Source organism: Anarrhichthys ocellatus, unplaced genomic scaffold (genome assembly GCF_004355925.1).
Source record: "Anarrhichthys ocellatus isolate YVR2014 unplaced genomic scaffold, GSC_Weel_1.0 scaffold32, whole genome shotgun sequence".
NCBI lineage: Eukaryota > Metazoa > Chordata > Actinopteri > Perciformes > Anarhichadidae > Anarrhichthys > Anarrhichthys ocellatus.
The window spans coordinates 2,889,710-2,912,247 of NW_022280062.1; the positions used below are offsets into that span (position 1 = coordinate 2,889,710).

General features: G+C 39.3%; 3 protein-coding genes across 3 annotated transcripts; all 3 read right to left on the reverse strand.

Moving 5' to 3' along the window:
• Positions 1-1,396: 1,396 nt before the first annotated feature.
• and2 (actinodin2) lies at positions 1,397-6,679 on the reverse strand. The gene is made up of 5 exons (XM_031864901.1): positions 6,607-6,679; positions 4,919-4,963; positions 3,347-3,501; positions 2,022-2,894; positions 1,397-1,786 (listed from the first exon to the last, which is right to left on the reverse strand). The coding sequence occupies exons 1-5, from the start codon at positions 6,677-6,679 to the stop codon at positions 1,397-1,399; spliced, it is 1,536 nt and encodes a 511-aa protein (XP_031720761.1).
• Positions 6,680-9,529: 2,850 nt separating this feature from the next.
• LOC116393093 (COP9 signalosome complex subunit 9) lies at positions 9,530-14,987 on the reverse strand. The gene is made up of 3 exons (XM_031865055.1): positions 14,787-14,987; positions 13,584-13,656; positions 9,530-10,151 (listed from the first exon to the last, which is right to left on the reverse strand). Exons 1-3 carry the CDS (start codon positions 14,883-14,885, stop codon positions 10,114-10,116), a joined length of 210 nt encoding a protein of 69 aa, XP_031720915.1. The 5' UTR covers positions 14,886-14,987; the 3' UTR covers positions 9,530-10,113.
• A 1,076-nt stretch (positions 14,988-16,063) lies between these two features.
• apoda.1 (apolipoprotein Da, duplicate 1) lies at positions 16,064-18,009 on the reverse strand. The gene is made up of 5 exons (XM_031865053.1): positions 17,931-18,009; positions 17,542-17,680; positions 16,991-17,112; positions 16,790-16,875; positions 16,064-16,623 (listed from the first exon to the last, which is right to left on the reverse strand). Exons 2-5 carry the CDS (start codon positions 17,656-17,658, stop codon positions 16,388-16,390), a joined length of 561 nt encoding a protein of 186 aa, XP_031720913.1. The 5' UTR covers positions 17,659-17,680; positions 17,931-18,009; the 3' UTR covers positions 16,064-16,387.
• Positions 18,010-22,538: the final 4,529 nt, after the last annotated feature.

The following is a 22,538-nucleotide window of genomic DNA, read 5'->3' on the forward strand; positions in this document are numbered from 1 at the left end:
CGTGTCAATCGACCACTTTGATCCAGAATGAAAGCCCTCAAAATCTGAAATTATTCAATACAAAACTAATGCTATTCCCATCAGCCGTAGCTGCACTATTGTGCCTCCTAAACATCAGCATGTTAGCATTGTCATTATGAGCATATTAACATGCTAACTTTAGTAATTAGCTGCGTTAGCACAGTGTCACAAAGCAGCTATCATGTCTGTAGACAATTTTTGAAGCACCGCAATGTTCAATTTACCGCTGGAGTATTTGTAGCAATGATTAAAAAACTAAACTGAATCTGACTGCATGGCTATAGCAGTATGGCTTTTTGATTTGATTGTACGAAGCCTTCTAGTCACACGTTATATAAAACATTGAGCCATTTGGTTAAGACTCGAATCATATAACCAGGGAGCCTCTTTGCTTGTCATCTGCCTCTCTTTCCTGTCTGTATCTCTACTATTATTCTGTAAATTAAAGGCTGAAAAATAAAAAAAATGAATTGCCTCAAAAACCTGCATTAATGCATCTGTAATTGCAGCGTGAGGTGTTATCTAGCACAACACATATTTGGAGATTATGTGTGAATATAAATGTGCAGATGTAGCAACAAAGAGCTATTTTTATAATGGTGGGACATAAACAGGAGCCAGATGGCTCAACTATGTGCTGCGTGTTAGTTAAAACATCTGGATACTGATGTGATGAAATGCTGTGTGCAGATTAGGCTCGCTCTTGGTTAAACATATTCAAAATGTTTGTTGGATGAATAAGACTTGGCGTGGTGCAGTAGTGGTTTGTTGCCATCATCATGAGGTTTTTTACCTTTATCTGTCTGTGACCTCAGTCACAGACAGATAAATATATATAATATAAATATATTATATATATATGTTTAACTGCTAGAAAGACAATTCTGAAGTTTTTCAGATCTGTTTTTTATTTAGAAACCTTATAAAAACGAAAGAGACGAAGCATTATGAGGTTTAGAGTTACAGAAAATGTGAAAAACATTAAATAGGGTAACTCGAATGGAAACAGAGAATGTACAACTGAGAGAAATTCTTGCCCACTAACACAAATTCAAACTACCCCTAATCTATCACACTTATACATACGACTCTTTTCTACAAACATACATACATAAAGTATTTAATACAGTTTCACATGTTCTATGTTGCTTGGTCCTCTTGAATTGTTATCCTTTTATAAAAACAGACCAACATTTTTTAACACCTTTTTAAAAACTGATTAATTTTATAGTTTTGTAAAGCTAACTGATATATTGATGACGTTGTGACAGGTTGCGGTCCATGAAGTCCATAAAGATGGGGGACTACAGAGTGAGCTCCATTTCTGACAGGTAGATCATCTAGCAGATGTTGAATCTGTTGTTATTTCTGAAATCTACTTGTACTGGCTCATGACGCCCCTGAGGAAGTCATCAAACCGTGGGACGGCGGCCTCCTTGGCAGGCTCGTCAGCAGCTTCCTCCTCAGCGGCGGCGGGCTCATCATTAACAGCGGCGGGCTCGGCGCGTCGTAGGCGGCAGTGGTAGTCGAGCTCGGGGTCGCAGTCGGGGTCGGGCAGGATTATGCCATCCTTGGCTGGCTTCGGGGCCCTAACGCCGGAGGGTGCAGTAAACTTGCCGCAGTTGGGGTCGAACGGATGGCAGAAGGGCTTGGCTGGAGCCTTGGCCTCGTAGCCAGACTTCACCGGGGTGCAGTCTTTGTCATAGTGCACATAGCAGTCGTAGCCCTCCATGGTCTTGCCGCGGACGCCCAGCTTGTAGCGGACCTGGTTGATTGATTGATTGATTGGTGTTTTTGGTTCAAAACAGATGCAAAGCAGATCATAGAAAGCAAGTGAAAGCATCATGCAACATCCTTTTAATTTCACTACATCATTTAATAAACCGAAAGAAAAGGAACAGACAGCTAAAAGAACCATTCAACAAACAAGATTAAGCCTACACTAGATTAGTCAAAACATCTATCTGTTGATTCCTAGTAGCAGGACTTCAAATTCAGACCTGGTGCTCGGGCATCTGCGGAGCAGGGTTGCGCAGGGCAGCGGCAGCTGCCAGTATGCAGAACGGGTTAGTGCGAGGGTCGCAGGCCAGAGGAGCAGCAGGATGTGCGGGCTCGTCATGGGGTGCGTACTCGAGCACGGGCTTGGTTGCGGTCAGGGGGTTGCAGCCTCCGTCAAAGAGTGGGTTGCATTGTTGCTCTTTAGGGGCCTCCTCTGCAGCAAGGGGGGCAGCGACGTTGGTCACACACAAGGGATCGACCGCTGGGTCACAGCTGGGGTAGAGTAGGTGGTAGAAGCCAGTGGGGGCTTTGTGGACCAGGGGGGGCATGCAGTAGGGGTCCCTTGGGTCACATTTAAGGGCAGCATAGGATGGGGCTGGGCCAGTGGCTGGGCGGTAGCCATAAGCTGCCCTCAGATGATACTGCAGACACTCCACATCTTCGGGGTTGCAGATCCTCAGCAGCTCAGACCTCTGATCTGCACTCAGAAAAGGCTCCAGGACGGGGGCGTAGTGGTAGAAGCCAGTGGGGGTCTTCATGGGCATGGGCAGCATGGGGGTGAAGATGGGGGCTGGCACCTTGGCTGGAGCTAGCTCAGGCTGCGGGGCAGCAGCATTGGGGAGAAGGGGGTAGAGGCAGTAGGGGTCGAGGTAAGGGTTGCACATCTTGATGGCAGCAGACTTGATGGGGGCGGGCATCACCAACGCAGCCTTTGGCTTGCTGGTGGACTCGGAGATGCACTCTGGATCATCAGAATCGGCGCACGACTTGTAGATTGCGCTAAGGTGCTTGAGGTAGTGGTTGAAAGTTGGGGCCTCCTCTGATCTGTGCTTGTTCTGCAGGTAGGCCATGTACAGACGATCCAGATCCTCAACCTGAAATATCGGTTAAAAAGGGGACGAAATTAATAAACCTGCTTTGATTCCATACAATTTACACCCCATAGAGAGTAAAACTGAACTAAAAATCAAACTAAAAGACTGTATGCGAAGCTCTAGAACGACTTTCAAACACATTCTCTGAGGAGGAATTCTCTTTTCCAGCTCACAGACTTGTTACTCATCCATACAGCCTGACTTTTAAATCACAGAGCTCTCACTGGGACTGAGAAGACATGCTGGAACATGACTTGCATTGCAGAGTAATTGAGTATTTTAAGAGGGCCATGGCATATTAGTGCTTTCATATTGTGATTATCAAAAGCTTTTGAATCAGTCTTTTCTGGCATTGCAAAATAAGTGAAGAACTCTCTTTAAAATGCAAACTGGTTGTAAGGAAAGCTCACTGGGAGGAGCTGAATAATTAATGTGAAACAAACTCCACTCACTCCCTCCTGGTTCTGGCTTTGCATGAAGTACTTGTACCATCCCCAGAAGTCCGGCAGGCGTTTGAACTGGGGCACAGCTAAGACGGGGACGTTCCTTCTGTTGCGAACCAGCATATTCAGGTTCTCCATGTTATCATCATCAGACACTGCAGGCACTGAGGGGAGAGGAGAGGGAAAGAGTGAACTAAATTAAGTGTGCTGGAGCCTGAATTTACAAATGGTGTAAAAAGATTCAATAGATATGTTTTCATTTGTGGAGTATAGAATATGTGTATTTTTATGTCCCCAGACTCACATTGATCTTCCACTGTTTTCCTATTTACAGGCAGAGACAAGCGAGTTTTACTTATGTATGAATAATAAACTTGTATTTATGTGTATTGTAATGTATGAATAGGGGATTTTGTTTGGAGCTAGTGTTCATGTCATGTCACGTCATGTCATGTTTGTATTGTGATATTTAAGTCAACAAACCAAAAAGCTAACTGTGAAAATCAAATGTGTTTCAAAACACATGAGTAGCAAAATCTTATAATAAGTAAATGAGTTCCATGAAGGAATAGTTCAACATTTTAAAAACAAATGCATATTTGCTTTCTTGCCGGGAGCTAGATGAGAAGATCGATACCTCTCCCATGTCGGTCAGTGGTATTGATCTTTTCATCAAACTCTCAGAAAGGAAGCAAATACGCTTCATTTCCCAAATTATCAAACTATTCCTTTAAGATGTAAAAGATTTATGGGCTGAGCTTGTTTGTGTTCAGTTTTAAATAAGTGTTTAAAAAGGTTGTTGTGTCGTAGTTTTTCTTTTTCAGAACTGGAAGAGTTTTGTTTGTGGATAAAATACAAGATGCTCCTTGATATTTGATTTAAATAAATGGATTACATCATATTGTTTGGTGCCTCTTTTATTTTATCTCCACAGGAACAACTTAGAATTCATATGAAGCAACAACTTCACAAAGTGCAGCCTCTGTGAAAACTGTACATTCACAAATGTACTTCTGGCAGAGTTGTTGAATCGGATTAGGGCGGCATCTAGTGATTATTTTTATCATCAGTTAATCCGCTAAACATGTTTGATCAGATTAGGCTAATTAATCGCTTTGTATATTAAATGTCAGGATAAAGTAAATCTTCAAAATGTCCATTACAGACTCCCAGATGCCAAAGAAGATTTCTTCAAAATTCTTTTTTTGATTTTTTTTTGCATAAACAGCAATTTCTAACCCAAAGATATTCAGTTTACTATCATATAAGGCAAAGAAAAGAGGCTGGAACCAGATATAGTTTGGGCCATTTTCCCAAAATAATAATTTTAAAACAATGAATCAATGATGGATATCTTTGGCAAACCCTTTTTCGATTCAGCTCTAGTTTGGACTTCACCGGGTTGAGAGGGTGCGTTGTACTTATTGTGACCACTAAGCATGAAATGTATGTTGTGCTTACTGGCTGAATAGAAGAAAGGAAGATTAGTTGAATGATCCTTTATAACTGGCCATTATTTAAGTTTTAAAGGCACTCTAAACAGCAAATGTGTCCCACATGCCACGTCACACAGGTCCTTACCTTCCTCCTGCCTGCGCTGCTCCACTGGAACGGCCCCCAGAAACTCTGTAAAACACGACCAGCAGCCACATTAGCAGCAGCAGGGACGTTAGCTGACTGGGACCAGATGTTGAGCTTTCCCTCAACATCAGGGAAAATGCTGACCTGCTAATAAGCTCCTGGGTGAAACACGGCAGGTGCTGGGGCTCTGGCGCCCCAGCACAGGCAGCACCCTGCAGATTAAACACCCCCTCCTCCTGCAGACCCCGACGTGCACGCCCTGTTAGGCTTTGAGCCAGACCGGTGGAGCTTGTGCCACTACTGGGGGCCTCCTTAATGTTAACCTGTAAAACTACAAAGAGTGGGCCCTCACAAAAACCAATTACACTGTAGAAGTGTAAGGTGGGAGGGAGGGGACCTGTCGCTGTACATCTCTGTTTCCACATGTGGAGTGTCTTCTGCTCCTCCAGGGGTTTCCTTCAGAAGTTTACGAGTATGAGAAAACAAGCCAAGTCAGCTGATTATGGCGGAAACTTCTGGTCCTTCTAAGTTACTAATGTGGAAAATCTCCCAAAGGTGCAGGGACACATTTCTTTTTACGACTCTAGAAAGATTTACAGGTTGCCTTGCACATCAGCATGGCATGTTATTTTAGTATTAAAGAGATGAGGGAAATGGTGTCTCTATAAATCTGTGCCCCAGATTCATGTGCCAATGCTCAGGGACATAGACAAGATTAAAGAAACACTCAGGTCATGAGCCCAAAATGAGGAAGAAGTACTTAAATCCTATACTGAAGTAAACGTATACAAAACAGTGGTGTAAAAATACAAGTAAAAGTATTCAAAATCCTAATTAAGTTAAAGTACAGACATCGTAAGTATCAAAAGTAAAACTATTTTTTGTGCAAAGATACAAACCATGATATTGTTGTAGATTGTATTATTATATATTATCTCTGATGCATTAATGTGAAAGTAGTATTTTAATCAAAGTGGAGCTTACTTTACCTACATTATATTATATTCTGTTGGGTAGTTTATAATTACCGTGTGTCATGTTTTAGAAACTGGTCATACTTTTTATCTAATCTATCAGATGAATGTATTGGAGTGAAAACACATTATTTTCCTCTTCTACCCCTCTGACCAGCAGGTCACATAATATGGACGCAATCAAGTGGAGTGCAAGTGCAACATTCCACCAAAATATATTCAACAAAGGCTTTAAAAAGAAAAGAAAACTGATTTCTTTTACACATATTTACTTTTTTTACTGAGTACTTTTACCTCCTCCGGCCCCTGAAAATCCTTCAAATGAAATAATCTGAGAAGGTAATATCACGTTTTTTACTTGAAATGAAAAGCGTAACCTGTAAAAAGGTTGCAGGTGGACACTGAAACCAGAGGCTGGGAACCATTATTGTTGTGGAGGAACATTTTTCTTTTATTTTCTTCCTAAAAAAAATTGAATTTTAAAGATGCTTATTGTAAAATTTCAAATTTAAAGTATTGTAGAATGTGAATTACGATGATGCTTCAGGTCATTTAATTCCCAAAAAGACCTCAGTGTCTTCAGTGAAGTGACTACATCCCTCATGCACAGTTATAAATGTTACATTTCCAACCGTCTGCCAACTACATCTTTGTGACAAAGATCAGATAAAGTCATAGATACATTTTGAATCAAGTTTGTAGATCAAGTCTCACCTGGTAGTAAAACAATAGCCAACAGGAATCCTGTGTGGATCAGGAAAAGCGATGGTCGTCCAACACGGGCCATTTTCTGTTTTATGTGCTTCTGAGGTAAAAAGACAGAAACAATATTCACTGATAATGTTAGAACAGAACTGTGTTTGAGGAGGCTTCATAAAGTATGAACTTCTGGTGTTCTACTGTAGCATTACAATGCAACTAGACTTGTTTGTCTTGTTGTTTTTTCAGCAAACTGTTTGATATAGAAACGAAAGACGGTGACACTCGGAACAAAGAGAGAGCTTTTATCTAAATGACTGATGCCAAGACAATGGAGAGGATTGGGGACATGCTGTAATAGAGCTCTTTTTCAGGGATGGCTGAGAGAAAATAGACTTTACTTATGAATGTCAGAATATCAAATAAAAAGACTGAACTTAACAGTCTAACAGCCAAAAGCTTGAAATGTTCTTGTGTCTGTTGAATCACAGCCGCTGTGCTCAAAAAGAGAGATTTTCTTCTGCATGTTTCAGGTTCATAGATCTGAAGACTTTTCATCCAAAGACAATGCCGTTGGAGTTGCAGGCAGTTGCTTTGGCTCTATGAGCTGCACATAAATAAACTTTAGCAACATACAGTATTCACATCAGTCCTTACCTGCAAGGGTGCTGAAGTTCTGGCCTCCTGGGATCACCTCTGGATCCAGTGGCTCTCTGGATCGAGCTTCTTGAGGGGGGGGGGGGGGGGCTTGCTGCACTGTGGTTGCCTGAACTGTCAAAAGCCTTTACCTATGGGACACACAGGCAGCGAAACATTTTAAAGGAGCCCCCTTGATCATTAAAAACAAAAAGGCATGTCATACGTCTCCGGCATGGCGCCGGGATTGGCTCCTGCGCTGCCATCCGTCCGACGAATAGGGGTCCAGTAATTAGGAGAGGTGAGCAGCACGACTGCTTTCAGTGAAAAAAGATTAACAAGGTGCCATTTAGCGGCGTGTTTCTTTCCTCACAGGTTTGGAATTCGAGGTCAACATGCAAGGGGACATTATATCCAAGCCACTAGTCGATTTTGAGATTTGAAATTTACATTTAAAGGGCTGCGTGGGCGCAAACTTAAAAACTAGTAACTGGCAAATCCACACAGCTTGAGGTCTCTGTTACAGTAGAGCATATTTATAAAGAAGTGCGTGAGGCTATCGAGGTGGTGCTGATAAAACTTTCAGGGAAAAACGTAGAGCAAAAGGTAGTCCTGATGTAAGATACATAACACTATAAATCTAGTGGTAAATAACAAGCAGTAAATAACAATAACCTCCTCCACTCCAGCCTGATAAACTCCCTGTTTTTATTACAGTGCTTCATCACTATAAAAACAGTCTCCCTGAAGAAATTCACTGCAAAGAATAACAACTAATATTTCTGAAATATCTACTCTGTTGCATCAGTATTAACAAGCGTGTGTCCAGGATCACAGGTGCGTGACTCATCTAAACACAGTAGTGCAACGCTACATCCAAGCAGAAGGTGCACAAGCCTTTTTGATAATGTTTCCAAACTTGATGTCAGATTTCATTTCATTCTCATTGGGCAGACCATAGATGAAATATAGAAGTGTCAGTGAGAAAACAAGTAGTCTTTTATGCGCTCCCTGATGAGTTTTTTTGTTCTTCTTGCACACGCATGTTTTTTATCTAACAACACAGAGGAAGCTGGAGTCCTGAGGAGAAGTGAGCCACTAATGAAGCTGCTGCTGCTGCTGTAGAGATGCAGAGCCATTAGGACCAGCATGCCAACACCACTGTTTGTTTGGTACAGGCTCCTAAAGCTTGGATTGTGCCACGTGGCCTGCATGTAAAGGCTCCAGCCTGGGGAAAATATCTTCAAAAAACATTAGCTGAAAAGAAGTGGAACAACCGCAAAAGGCAATCTTTGAAGATATATCTTCCCTTTATATACCTAAACAACAAATACATGAAAATATACAATCATACAGTATCTTTGTAGTGCACCCCCACAGCCCCGACAAATTAAGTATTAATGATATGAATTCAGCGACACCACCCATCTTTGACGGTGTTGTTGTCTAAGGACCCATAAAGCGTCTCATGCTACTTGTGAAAGAAAAACTCATTGAAAACACAGACTCTTGTGAAAATGGCGATCCACACCGCTGTGCCTTGATAGAGCCTCACAGAGCTGCTAGCATGGCTATATAGACTCTTAGTCTTGATAATGTCATATAAATTATATAAATGATTGATAACCTCATCCGGTCTAATCTTAGCTTTGTCCTGCACATCCAGAATTTGGGGTTCTTAATTAATAGCGTTCCATAATTGGCATTTAATTCTGCAGAAAGTATTATTTCTGTTCCTTTACGGGTTGAAAGTTGAATTGTGTCTGAACAGGCTTATCACAACTTTCTAATAAAGTTGATTATTTCCTGCTATTACAGACACTTTTGTTAATTGTCCCTGATCCTTGAGCCTGTAAGTGGTTCATTCTACAAAGCTCCATCAGATAGCGCTTTGTGTCTACTGCTAGTACATGCACAATCAAGAGTTTTTACCATTGTCTTCTCCATAACTGTTGGACATTTCTGTGCTGACAGCACTGTTCTCTGTTTTGCTGATTCTGTACAGCAGAGCTGTTAAAAACCTGCAGTTTGCATTTTATCCTCTTCAGAAGCCTCTTATCAGTCTTGTGCTGAACAGTAATAAAACACAAATATGCTGTTGGCCAAAACTAGAAATATTATTTACCTTCACATCAGCATTCTCATTGGCAGGCTACTCATATTGAGGGAGCCTCTCGTTATACAGTAATATACTGAAACTGACAATGAAAAATACTTCAAATCAGAAACTCACACAACTGTTTCTTTTTGACTGTAGTGATGTAATCTATAGGCCCATAGCTGCAGCAAAATTTGTTTTGAATAACGACAATCAGACACAGTTATGGCTTCATATATACAAAACACTATTTATTGATTTTTTATCACGAAAAAGTGCAGATGCACAGACTGCTGTACACTTATGTGCAAATTCATGACACAACCGAACACACTGCAGATATAAAACCAAACACAGAACGTATGCGACTATCAGACACTGTCATTCAAATCATTTCAGCAGACCATCATTCATCATATGCCATCTGCAGAATGTTGAAGGGCGGCAGCATATGGAGCCTCTGCCCATCACATGTATAATTACGCTGCTAACAGGTGTTCTCCAGCGCACTGAAACCTGCAATCCAGTTCAGAAGCAGTCGAAGACGTGAGCACGATACAGGCTCATAATTTGAACATACCGTATATGAAGAATCCTTGGGATCCTAAGAATTTCACAACATCTGGAGCTGGTGATGGACTTTTTAAGGATGTAAGCCTGAAACTAGGACAACTATGACAGTAAATTGTATGTAATTAGACAGAAAATGGTTGGTTTGCTTTCCACCAAAAAAAAAGAAGAAGATTGGTAAGTGGCGAGCATATCATCGATCAATTCCAAAGTCTCTGTCACTGGATGTCATCATCATCAAACAGATCCTCAAAATCTGTGGAAACAAAAAAACAAAACAATTATTAAAACTACAGTCTCATGACAGCCGGACAATGAAACACTGGCTGTATTTCAAATGTGTCTGCAAGCCAGACATTTTCTCATAAAGCGTTATAGGTTGAGAGGGTTGGAGGGTGATAAAAGTAAAAGGATCGGCCTTCCTGTGGGTCTGACAGTTTGTGAGGTCAGAGGTCAGCGGCAGAAGTGTATGAACATGCATGAGAATATGTGCCACATCCTCTGTTTATGCCGGTAGCCTTCATTTAAAGGGCCATTGTGTAGGATTTCTGGGATCTATTGACAGAAATGGAATATAATATTCGTAGCTAGCGTCCTCTTCACGCCGCGCTGCACCGCCATGTTTCTACACAACCTCAGAACGGACAAACCAAACATATGTACTGCCAGTACTGCCCGTCGCCGTCTGACTTCTGTTGCTCCTAAAGTAGCGTTATTATGGTATGGATGGTCTCCGAACGAGGCGAACGTTATCGGCTCCCGTTACCACAGTCTTACAAAGGGAGGAGTGAGCGCGGGCGTATTCAGATGGCTGCTATCTGCAACCACACCACTAGATGGCACCACATTCTACGCACTGTCCCTTTAACAGTCACTATGATCCAATAGTGGAAAAATAATAATGAAAAATAAGCTTTCATCAGTACTTCAGCGACTATTGCCGTCATTCTTTTCATATTCTTTTGTGCGTTTTTCTAGAGAAGCAACGTTCAGTCAATCAACAGAAAATGAGTCGGCAACTATTTTGTTGATCGATTCCTCATTTTAGTAATTTTATAATCAAAAAATGTCTAGTTACGGATTCACAAACATGAGAATTTTGATGCTATTCTTCAACATATTTGATAATAACAACAGTAATTCGGTAAATTATTACTCGTATTTTTCCCCATTTTAGACACTAAATGAATCAACTTTGAGAAAATAATCACCAGTGTTGGTGAATATAATCAAAGCTTGCAGCACTGGTGATTACCGGGTAAAATAAAAACTGATGATTCTTTTAATTTTCAATTGTTCTGCCTCAATTGTTTGATCTGTAAAATGTCAGAAAAGCTCAATGTGATATCTTGTCTTGAATAATGTTGTTTGATCAGCAGTCCAAAACCTAAATACACCTAAGTTACGATCACAAGAGACAATAAAGCATTGTGTTTATTACATTTCTGTCTAAAAGACGAATGCGGGTTGATTTTCTGTCAACAGATTGATCAACTAATCTTTTCACAGTGAGAAAAACAAAAGGGAGGAATGGGCTCTTGTTGTATTTATAGCTAATCTCTTGAAATCTTAGTTTAAGTAAAAAGAAAAATGTGATAAGAAAACATCTTGTGATCCCCGTGTACTTTAATTTAAACTTTAAGAGGTGTTCTATTGTGGTGTACAAGTACCGTCTACAGTACATTTTGTGCAGACTACACACAAGAATTTGCACCGCGTTTGTTATCCACAAGTCCTCTTTGTGCACAGACGGCTGTTTTAAAAGGTGTCATCAAACACTCAGAACATAGAAATCAGACAGTACATGACAGAAAAACAACATTTTGGCTCTAATTAAAAGCCTTCACAAACCTACAATGTAAGACAGGTACGCTCAGGTGAAAAAAATCCTTCTGTCATGTTGTAACTGCAGAAGAATATGTTTCTTCTGAAAGTCATATACACTATTAGCCAAAAACATGTGGCTGTCCATACGTACATTATCACGATGTTGCCACAACGTTGGAAGCACCAAAATATCCCTGTTTGCATTGAAGCATTCTGATGGTCAACCCATATTAACTGATTAACTGTTTCCAAAAAGATGAAATCATGTTTTACTTTCAGTAGCAGTTCAATTATACTGTAGTTTCCTGTAAGCCTCCCTAGAAAGTAAAAAACATTACAAACATGAGGACTAGACGTAAAGTGCAACACACTGAAGTTATGTTTCCACAAAACCGCTGTAGCCTGAATATTTCAGTGGGAAATAACACAAATTAGCCACTTTTGTCACTTTTGTGACTGTGAAAGAACTGAGCCAGTGTGACACTGATTGTTCAACATTTTAAATCCTTTTATAAATGTAGGCTGGGGGATTTGGGAGCTGCTTTCAATACGCCTGGAGACAGTTAAGTGGTACACATCTCGATCAGAAGGGAATAAAGCCTGCCACCCTAAATTAGCCTCATACAAAGCACATCCACAGAGCTCCTGCTGAGAAGTCTGCGTGGAATCTGTGTCGCATTTGGCAAGAAGTTGTGGACTTTTGATTTAGCTGCGCCTCGGGACAAGAGATCACACTACATTATAAAACACAGTTAGAAAAAGGGGGGCGGGGGTGAAAGGAATGTTTTGGGGCCAGTAAAGCGATTTCCTGCTGTGAAACCAGCGGCGCTCTGACGCCCAAAAGTGAAATAGCATCACGTACTAATAGATTCAATCTGCCCGGACTATTTCCTATTTGAAGATGACTGACTCCTCCTCAGTTCACTTCAGATTACCTGAGCAGCTAAATTCATTTGCACTGAAACATGATCTATTTGTAACATCCTGTGAGAGGATCAGTAGAGCCAAAGGCTTGTAAGGCTCCGTCTGTTCATAAAGACACCTTTCAGAAAACAGTGACTGCATGCGGTCAAATCCAAACACCAGATTCAAATATCAGACTCTTGATATACAATCTGCCGAGCAGCCTGAAGTCCAAAGTTTCGAGGTACTAATGTTGCAGGAAAAGGACACCAGAACAGAGCATTTCTAGTATCCACAACATCCAGTGGTGCTGTAATATGACCAGTGGCACCGACCAACTGCTCTACTTGGGCCCCAACTCCTCCCAGATGAAGGCAATAACTAGAGTAATAAACTTTGTCATCTCCAGGCACATGAAGCATTCTTGAAATGCTGGACACGCACCGAGTCTGCAGCATTTCAACGAAAAATGCATCTTTGGAGACTAGCCCAATGTATCATTATTCATTGTTTAGTATTGATGTGGCAGTACATTATGGCAATTGCCTCACAATTCTTATATTTCATGTGATATGTATGAAATACTTTCAAATCTTAGATGAATTGTGACTTAATCTTAGCTAAACTGACTCAATGTATCTTTGAACTGCTGTGTATCAAATATTTACACATTTCTTTTTTCAATCAAATCATAGACCAGGTGTGTGTATTGAATTTTCTGACAAGAATATAGTACATACACAGCTCTGGTATCAAAAAGGGGGTATTTTTCTATTATAATTGGATTACTGTTTAAGTAAGGCCAATGCCTGCAGATAACGTGGACTAACTCAGCGCACAACAACATTAAATCTGTATTTCCTCAATATTTTATGAGGGGCTCAAGTAGATTGGTGGTTTTGCTGTTGATAAAAAGGTAAAGAATGGCTAGTTGTATCTATACGAAGAAATTGTTTACCATTGAAGAAGTCTGAGTGAACGGCCTTTTCATTGGCAGCCAGGTCCATCAGCAGTCCTGTGCTTCCCCCAGCCTGCCAGAGAACAAACATGCAGCTCAGAGGCACACATTCTACCCAAGAAAGACAGCCATGAAAACAGACAATTACTAATACGGACATTTTGTTTGGATACATTTGGCATTATGATTTAGTTGCGGTCCAACATAAATCTGAAAAGACGGTATATGTTGTACCCTTATGTGATGGTTTACACGGTAGATAATGATAAACCCTACTTCTGAATACTTCACAGCCTGACAATCCAAGAGGCAGCTTTTTGTCAAACTTTGTTTATTGGCCAAGTATGTGTGTACACACTTTAAAAGGTATTTGACTCCAGCTTTAAGTTGCTCTCAATGCATTTACACACAGAACCATTTACATGAAGGTAGAAATACACATACAGCTTAAAAACAAGGACAACGAAGCTGAACGGAAGGAATTTGCCTTGGTGTATAATATATATATATAATTTTTATATATATATATATATATATATATATAAAAAAGGAGTAAATTATAGGGCTGTCCTCGACCAAAGAAATTCTTGTCGACTAACACTCATGCGATTTGGACAATTAAACAATTAGTTGATTTAATCGACAGGTCTGTAAAACTGAATTTCTCCACAAAGAATCACACAAAAGCACCACTTTAAAACTTGTTTAAACCTGAGATGTGCTCATACGTTTTATGGGAAATAAGTCATTCAGCATGAAAAAAAGCTTTAAAAATGACTGATTTTACTCGACTCAAATCAAAACGACCAACTAGTCAACTAAAAGGCAAGGAACATAAATATTGAATATGCAGAAGTTCATAGTATAAAGAATATGTTTAATGCATGTAAAAAAGTCGGAAAAATAGAAAACAAATAACTATTATGTATACAAGTCATGCTGCGTTTACATTAACATTAAGATTGTTGTTGAAATTATTATTGTTTTAGCTATTATTTGCAACATTAAGCAGTTAACGTTAAACGATCATTCAACTATTAACGCATAAGTCTGTAAAAAAGGTTAATAACGGCACAGTCTAGTTGTTACAGCTAACTATAACGTTACGTAGCTAACGCTAACTGCACAACGTTACGTAACTAACGCTAGCTGTATACGTAGCTAACTAAGCTAATGAGTTAGCCCGCTAGTTAGCTAACACACCTCATCCAGGTCAACGTACGGTCCCGCGCCCTCAGGAAACATCTCATCCACTGCTGGTTTCATGGCGACCGTCGAGTTTGACTGATCCTTTAGTGGCATCGATGAACCACGGGGTCTTATCGCCAAATATTCATAAAATAGTAAGCTAAAGAAAGCTACACAAAAGTGGCTACACACAGCCAAGCTAATGCGGTGTCGGGTCAAAATAAATCCGACGTTAAAGTCGAATGAAGACACGAAGGTTCCGCTGCCAGTTTAAGGTGAGCTATAATGGGTAAAATGGTGTCATCAATTATTTTATATACACACAGGTTTTAATATGTATGTTGTCCAGAAGTCACCAAGGAAACCAGTTTGTTAATTAATTCAAAGTACTTTTATTTATTTTGCTTTTTGTGATTTGAGCCGTCAAATGCTGCCAAAATAATTATTAAATAAACAAATAAATAATACACGTAGACCTACATGTTGTGAGGTTAACAATGTATATACTTGACACCTTTAATACAAAGTTTGTTTGTTTCTTTATCTTATTATGACCACTCCCATTGTCCTGGGTTCATCTTTTTCATATATGTTCACATTATGTATGTATCATTTTGTCATATGGATTGTTTTTACTGAGGGTTCTTCTAATCTTTTTCCCCAGTTAAAGAGGTTTGTTTCAGGAGATTTTCATTGACTGACGCGAAGGTCGAGAAAAGACAGTGGGTGTCGTATGTGGACAGATTGTAAAGCCCTCTGAGGCAAATTTGCAATTTGTGATATTCAGCTATATAAATATAAATTGACTTGAATTGACATAAAGTTCAATACCACATTACAATACTACAATATCGCTTTCAGTTTAGTACTGTAGCCTACCATTTGTTTATACATGACATAAACATTACTGGCAACCTTTAACTCTAAATCTTCTTCAGGGTACAGTTGAAGGGAAATAGTGTGTGTGTGTGTGTGTGTGTGTGTGTGTGTGTGCGTGCGTGTGTGTGCGTGTGTGCGTGTGTGTGTGTGTGTGTGTGTGTGCGCATTAGGGGCTATAGAAATCCTGCACACTGATGTTCATACTAAATGTTTTGATTAAACAGATGCTGCACAGAATCAAAGAAGATAAGTAAGTTTCACTGACGTTTATTGACTCTAATTAGATGCTGTAAGTTTGTGGTCTAACAGATCAGATTTACTCAGTATTATTTGATTCCAACATTCATTCATCAATATGTTTCATTATGACAAAGATAGCAGCTTAAATGGCTTAAACTGTGCAGAACATTATGTATTATATAATATTACAAACAGGGAGGATGCTTTGAATAGAAAGGCGGGTATGACTATTTCACTTACGCTGTTAAAAACACTCACGTCATCAACTATAGTGCAGAGTATATAGGCATGCAGTTGTTTTGTGCTGTAAATATTTTTGTCTTTAAAAGGCAGGAAAGTTGTGTTCCACACATAAACAAACTGAGTTGAGTCTACCTCCACTACATCCCTCCTCATAATCATCTTGATATTAGTGAAAGCTTTCTATGGAACAGATAATAAATCATTTTCTCTCCTGTCAACAACAGCACCATCTTGTGCTGCATTTCCATCGCTGCTCAGAGAGTTTTGTCGCAGTCCTTCTGCCTGCTGGGAGTCATCCTGCTCACGTCGATGTTGTTCTTCGCGAAGATCTCCATGGCTTTCTCGACGGTGGCCTCCGGCAGGGTCCGTGTTCGGCCCAGGATCCAGGCGAAGTCGACGTGGAAAAGCCTCAGGATGTCAGTGCAGGAATACACCAGGGCCGAGTTCACGTAGTCAGTGGACAGGATCCAGTAAGGGGAGTAAGGCAGGACTGTGATGGTAACAAGCACAAAGCAGGAATCAAAAATAGATGGCCGACAATGTTTTCTCCTGATTTGACACAAAGAGGAAAAATTAAGAGGCATGTTGTTGTTAAGAAGTCCACTAACATCATCAAATGAAATGTCTCTAAAATGTCTCTAAAATGTCTCTCTCACCGTAGGAATAACTTATTCCCAGTTTAGCCGGATTCTTCATGTCCTCTATGACTCCAGTCCCTTCAATTTTCCTCACCTCTGCTTTTCTGTTTTATTCCACACAGTCAAATTTCATGTTGGAATAAGGGAGGACTTACACACCATGCAAATATTACCTCTAGAATCCATATTCGCACAAAGAAAATTGCAGATAGGACTCACAGTATTTCAGAGCTGACCACTCGAATGGAGTTGTCTGTCTTCAAAGTGAAATTGGTTTCAATGCACCGGCCCTTCTCAAACTGGGCCGGCAGTTTGGCAATTTCAAACCATCTTCCCATGAACTGTGAGGGCAAAGACACACACGAGTTCAAAGACAATTCAGAGCGCTGTGAGCGGAGAGTACGTATAAATCTACATGCTTTAGTGGATTCAGTAAAAATATTTTTACCACTGATTACATTTACTCAGTTATTGTACTTCAGTACAATCTTGACTTCAACTTTCCATTTCATGCTACTTTACACTTCTACTCAACATATGACATATATATACTATATATATACATAATATGCATAATATGCTATACATAATCTTTTACACATTTGAAAAACACACTTTATAGCAGTGGTTCATGCGGAAAAATACAGTTTGCAGTATTTTTTGAGATATAGCAGAAGAGAAAAGCTGTTCATGTCATCTACCACCATGGGACACCGCTGGGCATCAGTCTGGCAATTTATTCATAATTTTCTCTTCGAAGTAGCTTGGACCTGTTTTAGGATGAAGGCCGGTTGAACCGCTGGCTCTGGACATGGACCCCAATGGGGAACCTGAGCCCTGATGAGCGGGAGGATGAAGGCAAAAACCACAACGGAAAATAACTTCATAGTCGAAACAGGCCTTTGTTGCCTGCAAGAGGACAAGGATTTCACAACATAAAAAATAATATAAATCAAATAAAGTCATATAAAAAGTAAGTATTTTAAATGTGAAAGTTTACTTGACGAACATTTTTCTATACAATTTCATTAAACACAAAAAATACAACATCAATTTAGGCTAATGAATAGCATTCTTCCTTACAAAGAAGTTTTTAAAATGATAAGTGAGTAACCTGCCATTCTGTTATTCATTTACATCACCAAATATATGTCGTTACCTCTGTGTCCTGGCAGTTCAGATGTATGTTCTCTCCCTTGGACAAATTCTGTTATTTGAGTTAGAGACGTTGCTCTCCGTGAGGTTTTGCAGCACTGTGACGTTGTGTTGTCAATGGGTGTCTTTGTGTAGAGCCAGCTTTATTTCTCACATGAAGTAAGCTATTAGCAAAGTGGAGTCATGGGTGACACACCAGTAGAAATGTTATGAAACAATCAGGATGTTCTTCTGGTTTAGGTGGGAAGGAAAATGAATTCTTTTTTTTCAATAAAATATTTGAGGATTTCTCAGGAGCGACTCAGACGTCATTTTTAATGTGGATGAAAATAGATTTAATGTATTTTCAAACCGTAGAAATAAAGCGCCCCACTTAGTCCTGGTTGGACAAAGAAACTGATCAATTAGATTCAGCTTAATTCAATAATATTTTGTCACATTCTTGTCACAGCTCATTGATGCTCACTGTTTTTTTTATCTATGCTAGCGACGTGGCTCTTCAGTTGGTAATGTCGGTCTTTCCGCCCACTGTTCTACTGGTTTGCAAAGACAATTTCTACTTTAAACATCCCCAGACAATGAATCTTAATGACTTTGGTGATCCCCTGACTTTTCATCTATACAGTAGTTATACCATGAGGCTCACATTTGTATTTTGAAGTGAAATGTTTCAACAACTATTTGATGGATTCCCATGAAATGTGATTCAGACATTCATGTTACCCAAAGGATGAATTGTTGAAGCTTTGGTGATCTTCTGACTTTTCCATCTAGTGCCACCAACCGGTTGGCATCTGTAGCTCAGTGTGACAACTATTCGGTGGGTAACCCATTACCGTGCAATGTGGTGCAGACATACATTTTTATTTGCTTCTGTTCGATCCACTCACTTTACATCAGGCACCATCATTAGGTTAGGCAGTAATCTGGGTGGGGAAAGTACCACCACCACAAGACACAAAACAGAAAAGCGGCTCATTGGCCAGCAGATTACACTGTGGTTCAAAATGTGAACGTGTAATTGTGTGAGTGCAATCAGGGCATCAAAAAATTACTAAATGAGCATTACAACCTCCGAGGCTAGACTCTTCGTCTTGTTTCATAATTGCACAGATTATGTGGCATTGGTCTCATAATGTTTGACACATACATTCATGATTCTTACGGCCACATATTTTTCCCTTGTCTGACCTTTTTTGCCCAGTGTGCTGTAAGCTGAAGCCTCTCTGCTGCTCTGTGTTGGTTTTCAGCCATTCTGACTTAGTGCAGGAGCATCATTTTCACACATGCAAGGTTTTAGCATGCGTTGATTTGATGGTGGCTTGTGTCTGCAGAGGAATGGACTGTTTTAGTCTTTTACACATTGAGCTGAACAATGTAAAAGTAATTATACAATGATATATTATATATATATCATTGTATAATTACTTTTACATTATATTCTACACATCATTCTTTATCAAACTAAGAGTTGTCATTTCTAACTTAAAACGTAGTTTTTCATCCTGGCAATGTGAACAAATTCAACTACATTAGTAAATAAGTGAGTTTACTTTTCTTTGGTATCAACTTTACTGTAATACACATATTCATACACACAAGGGGCTGCAGGCATTTCAATGCTGCTGGTTGGCCTTATTTTTCTTCATATTTTCTTAAAATGATTGATCACATGCTCATGCAGTTTAAGTAAGTGTGTACATGATGAAGTGCTGAACGTGTGCCAACTTAATCAATTAATTCAAAAAGTCAGGATCATCCATCCATCATTGAATTTGGCAGCGCTCATGCTCCAAACACAGCAAAATACACACAAAACATGAAATTATTTGAACTGAACTAATTTAAATTTCTCAGTGTATAGCTCAGCATTGAAATATGTGAAATGTCCTGGTGCAGTAAACCACAGCTGTTTAACACTCAACACGGATTATACCAAACACTGTCAATTAAAAACAAATCCCGTTTAATGCTGTCTGCTTTCACACGAAGCCCCACGGCTACAAACAAGGTTCAAATTAAAGAAGAGAAAGATCAAAAGGCTCAATTTTCAGCTAATACACTTCAGAGAGGAATGACTTGTTAGCTGCACCCGGAGACATCAAAGCTAGTTGAAGTTGAAGGTTTTTCCCTGGATGAAGGCAATGAGCCTGACTGGCCAGTAGAGGATCAAAGAAGGACCAGACAACACTGGTTCACTGGCTCAAAGATGGAGAAACAGATTTCAGAAATTTAAAAGAAAATAATACTACATAATGTGAAAAATAATATAGGATTAGCTACTTTGTTAGACTCCGCTGTGCTTAGCATTAACATGTTAAATTAACTGTTAGTATATTAAACTTTCTTTGATTCATATATCAAATAAATGTAGAGGAGTAAAAAGTGTAATATTTCCTTCTGAAATGTAGTGAAGAACAATAAATTGCTTTGATATGAAAAGACTCAAGTAAAGTACAAGTGCTTGAAACATGCACAGTACTTGAGTAAATGTACTTAATGGCATTCCACTGAACCTTCCACCACCTGGCCCACATTCAGATTTTTCAAACAGGTGTAATTAATTATATCACCATTGTGATCTGTTGTTCATGCGGGCTTATTGGCAAACATAAATGAAACTGAGCACCTGTTAATGTTGTCAGTTACCTCAGCGTTTTTCCTGCTTTGACACAAGTGTTTGCAATAATTGGAAGTGGAATAGGAAGTATTTAACTTACATCACATCACATTACATTACATTACATTACATTACATTACAGTTATTTAGCAGACGCTTTTATCCAAAGCGACTTACAATAAGTGTATTCAACTCACTTACAATCAATCAATCAATCAATCAATTAGTCAATCAGTGTTTCTCAAACTAATGTCAGATCCAAAACGCACAGTAGAATTATTAAATGTGTGTTTGTGGGATAAACATGCTACAGAGGAACATGAACAGACATGACTGACAGGGTGACATGGGTCATGTTGGGGCTCCTGGCACCTGTGTACACACACACATACACACACACAATCACACGCACACACAAAAACTGAAAGTTAAGCATGTGGAAGTGAAAATGCGGTAACGTATGCCGTAACACACAAATACACACATGACATAAACCTTGGGAATGTTTCCTTCTGCTGCTGAGGGATTTTGGGCTATGCAAATGAAGTGAATTGAATTGAATTGAAATTGAATGGATGTACATTACAGACATTTTGCTATTATAAAACAAGATCCATAGAAACAACTGTAAGAATCAGCTAAAAGTAATTACAACCTACACACCTGCTCATAATTACATTTAAATACTGAACACATGCACAACGACTCTCTAACTCGCCCTGTTCCGCATGTTAAACAAGCTTGTTTCTTTGTAAAGGCTTAGAGTGCCAATTTAAGCATGTCATGCTCCATAGAACACATATTTTAAAGGAAGATAAGAAGCATCTATATTTTATCATTACACTTGATTAAACATTTAGCTAGATATGTATTACATTGCATTTAGTACACTTCATCTATTTAACATTTGCTTCATGAAACAAATAATAAGTTAGTTGTATCACCACAGTGACTGAGCTGACTGTTTGGTTAAGCTGATACAGTTGGTGGTTATCCTTTAACAAAGATAAGAAACCCATTGCTTATATTTTCATGGTTTTGGTCAAACATGCCTAAGAATGTGTCACACTGGAGGGTCAGAGGTCATGTCTCAGGTGACCATCCACATTGTTTTGACCGTACGAGTGTAAAAGAAAACACCGGCGATCGATAGAGCCGCTGACTTTCCATTCATCCGAAACAAAACAGTTCAATTGCAGATTGTGTTGCAACCGAGATCAATGTATCTGGAGTATATATCTTTTGTTTAGTATCAGAGGAATGCAGGTGAACTGGAGGATAAAAAATATGCTTTTTATATATTTTTAGCCAAATAAATTGGTTCCATATTAAAGTAAGCAGTTAATGTGGATTTTGTTATGCTATAACTGCTTAAACAGTATAATTTGAGATTTAGTATGTATAGAATTTTAATATGGTATGTGTTTGGTATTCAATATTGTCTTTTTATGTTAAATGCAAGAAACCTGATGTTTGAATTATAAAAATAAAAAAATGTTGGTTGATCTTTTCATCCCTGACAAACTAAAACTCAAACTGGCCTCGAACCAAAGGGCATATCTGCCTCTGAATGTTTTTGACAAAGCTGCAAAAAAAACCTTTTCTTAAAAAGAGGTTACATCATTTCTGCTGGGAGACCACTGTATGACAACATATGTAAATTATTATTAATAGTTGAGACAATAGTTTATTCTCTAATACATTGCCAGACCACACATTAGAAAACTCAGGATGTAGATAATGCATTGAAAGTGATGATAAACCAATTAAAATTAAACTCAAAGCAGTTGTTTATCACGATACACTGCAGTTCTGATTCTCAGCTCTTTGTCTGATTCTGTTTTCTACATATCTGCTGTTGATAAACCACTACGGACTGCTTCAGTCACAACCCATTTCCCGTGCAAAGTGGTTTCCAAGGCCCTTGCAGCACCTTGTAAGAGCAGGGCAGGGATTAAAAGTGGATACAGAGAGCTGCTGTGGGAGCATCAA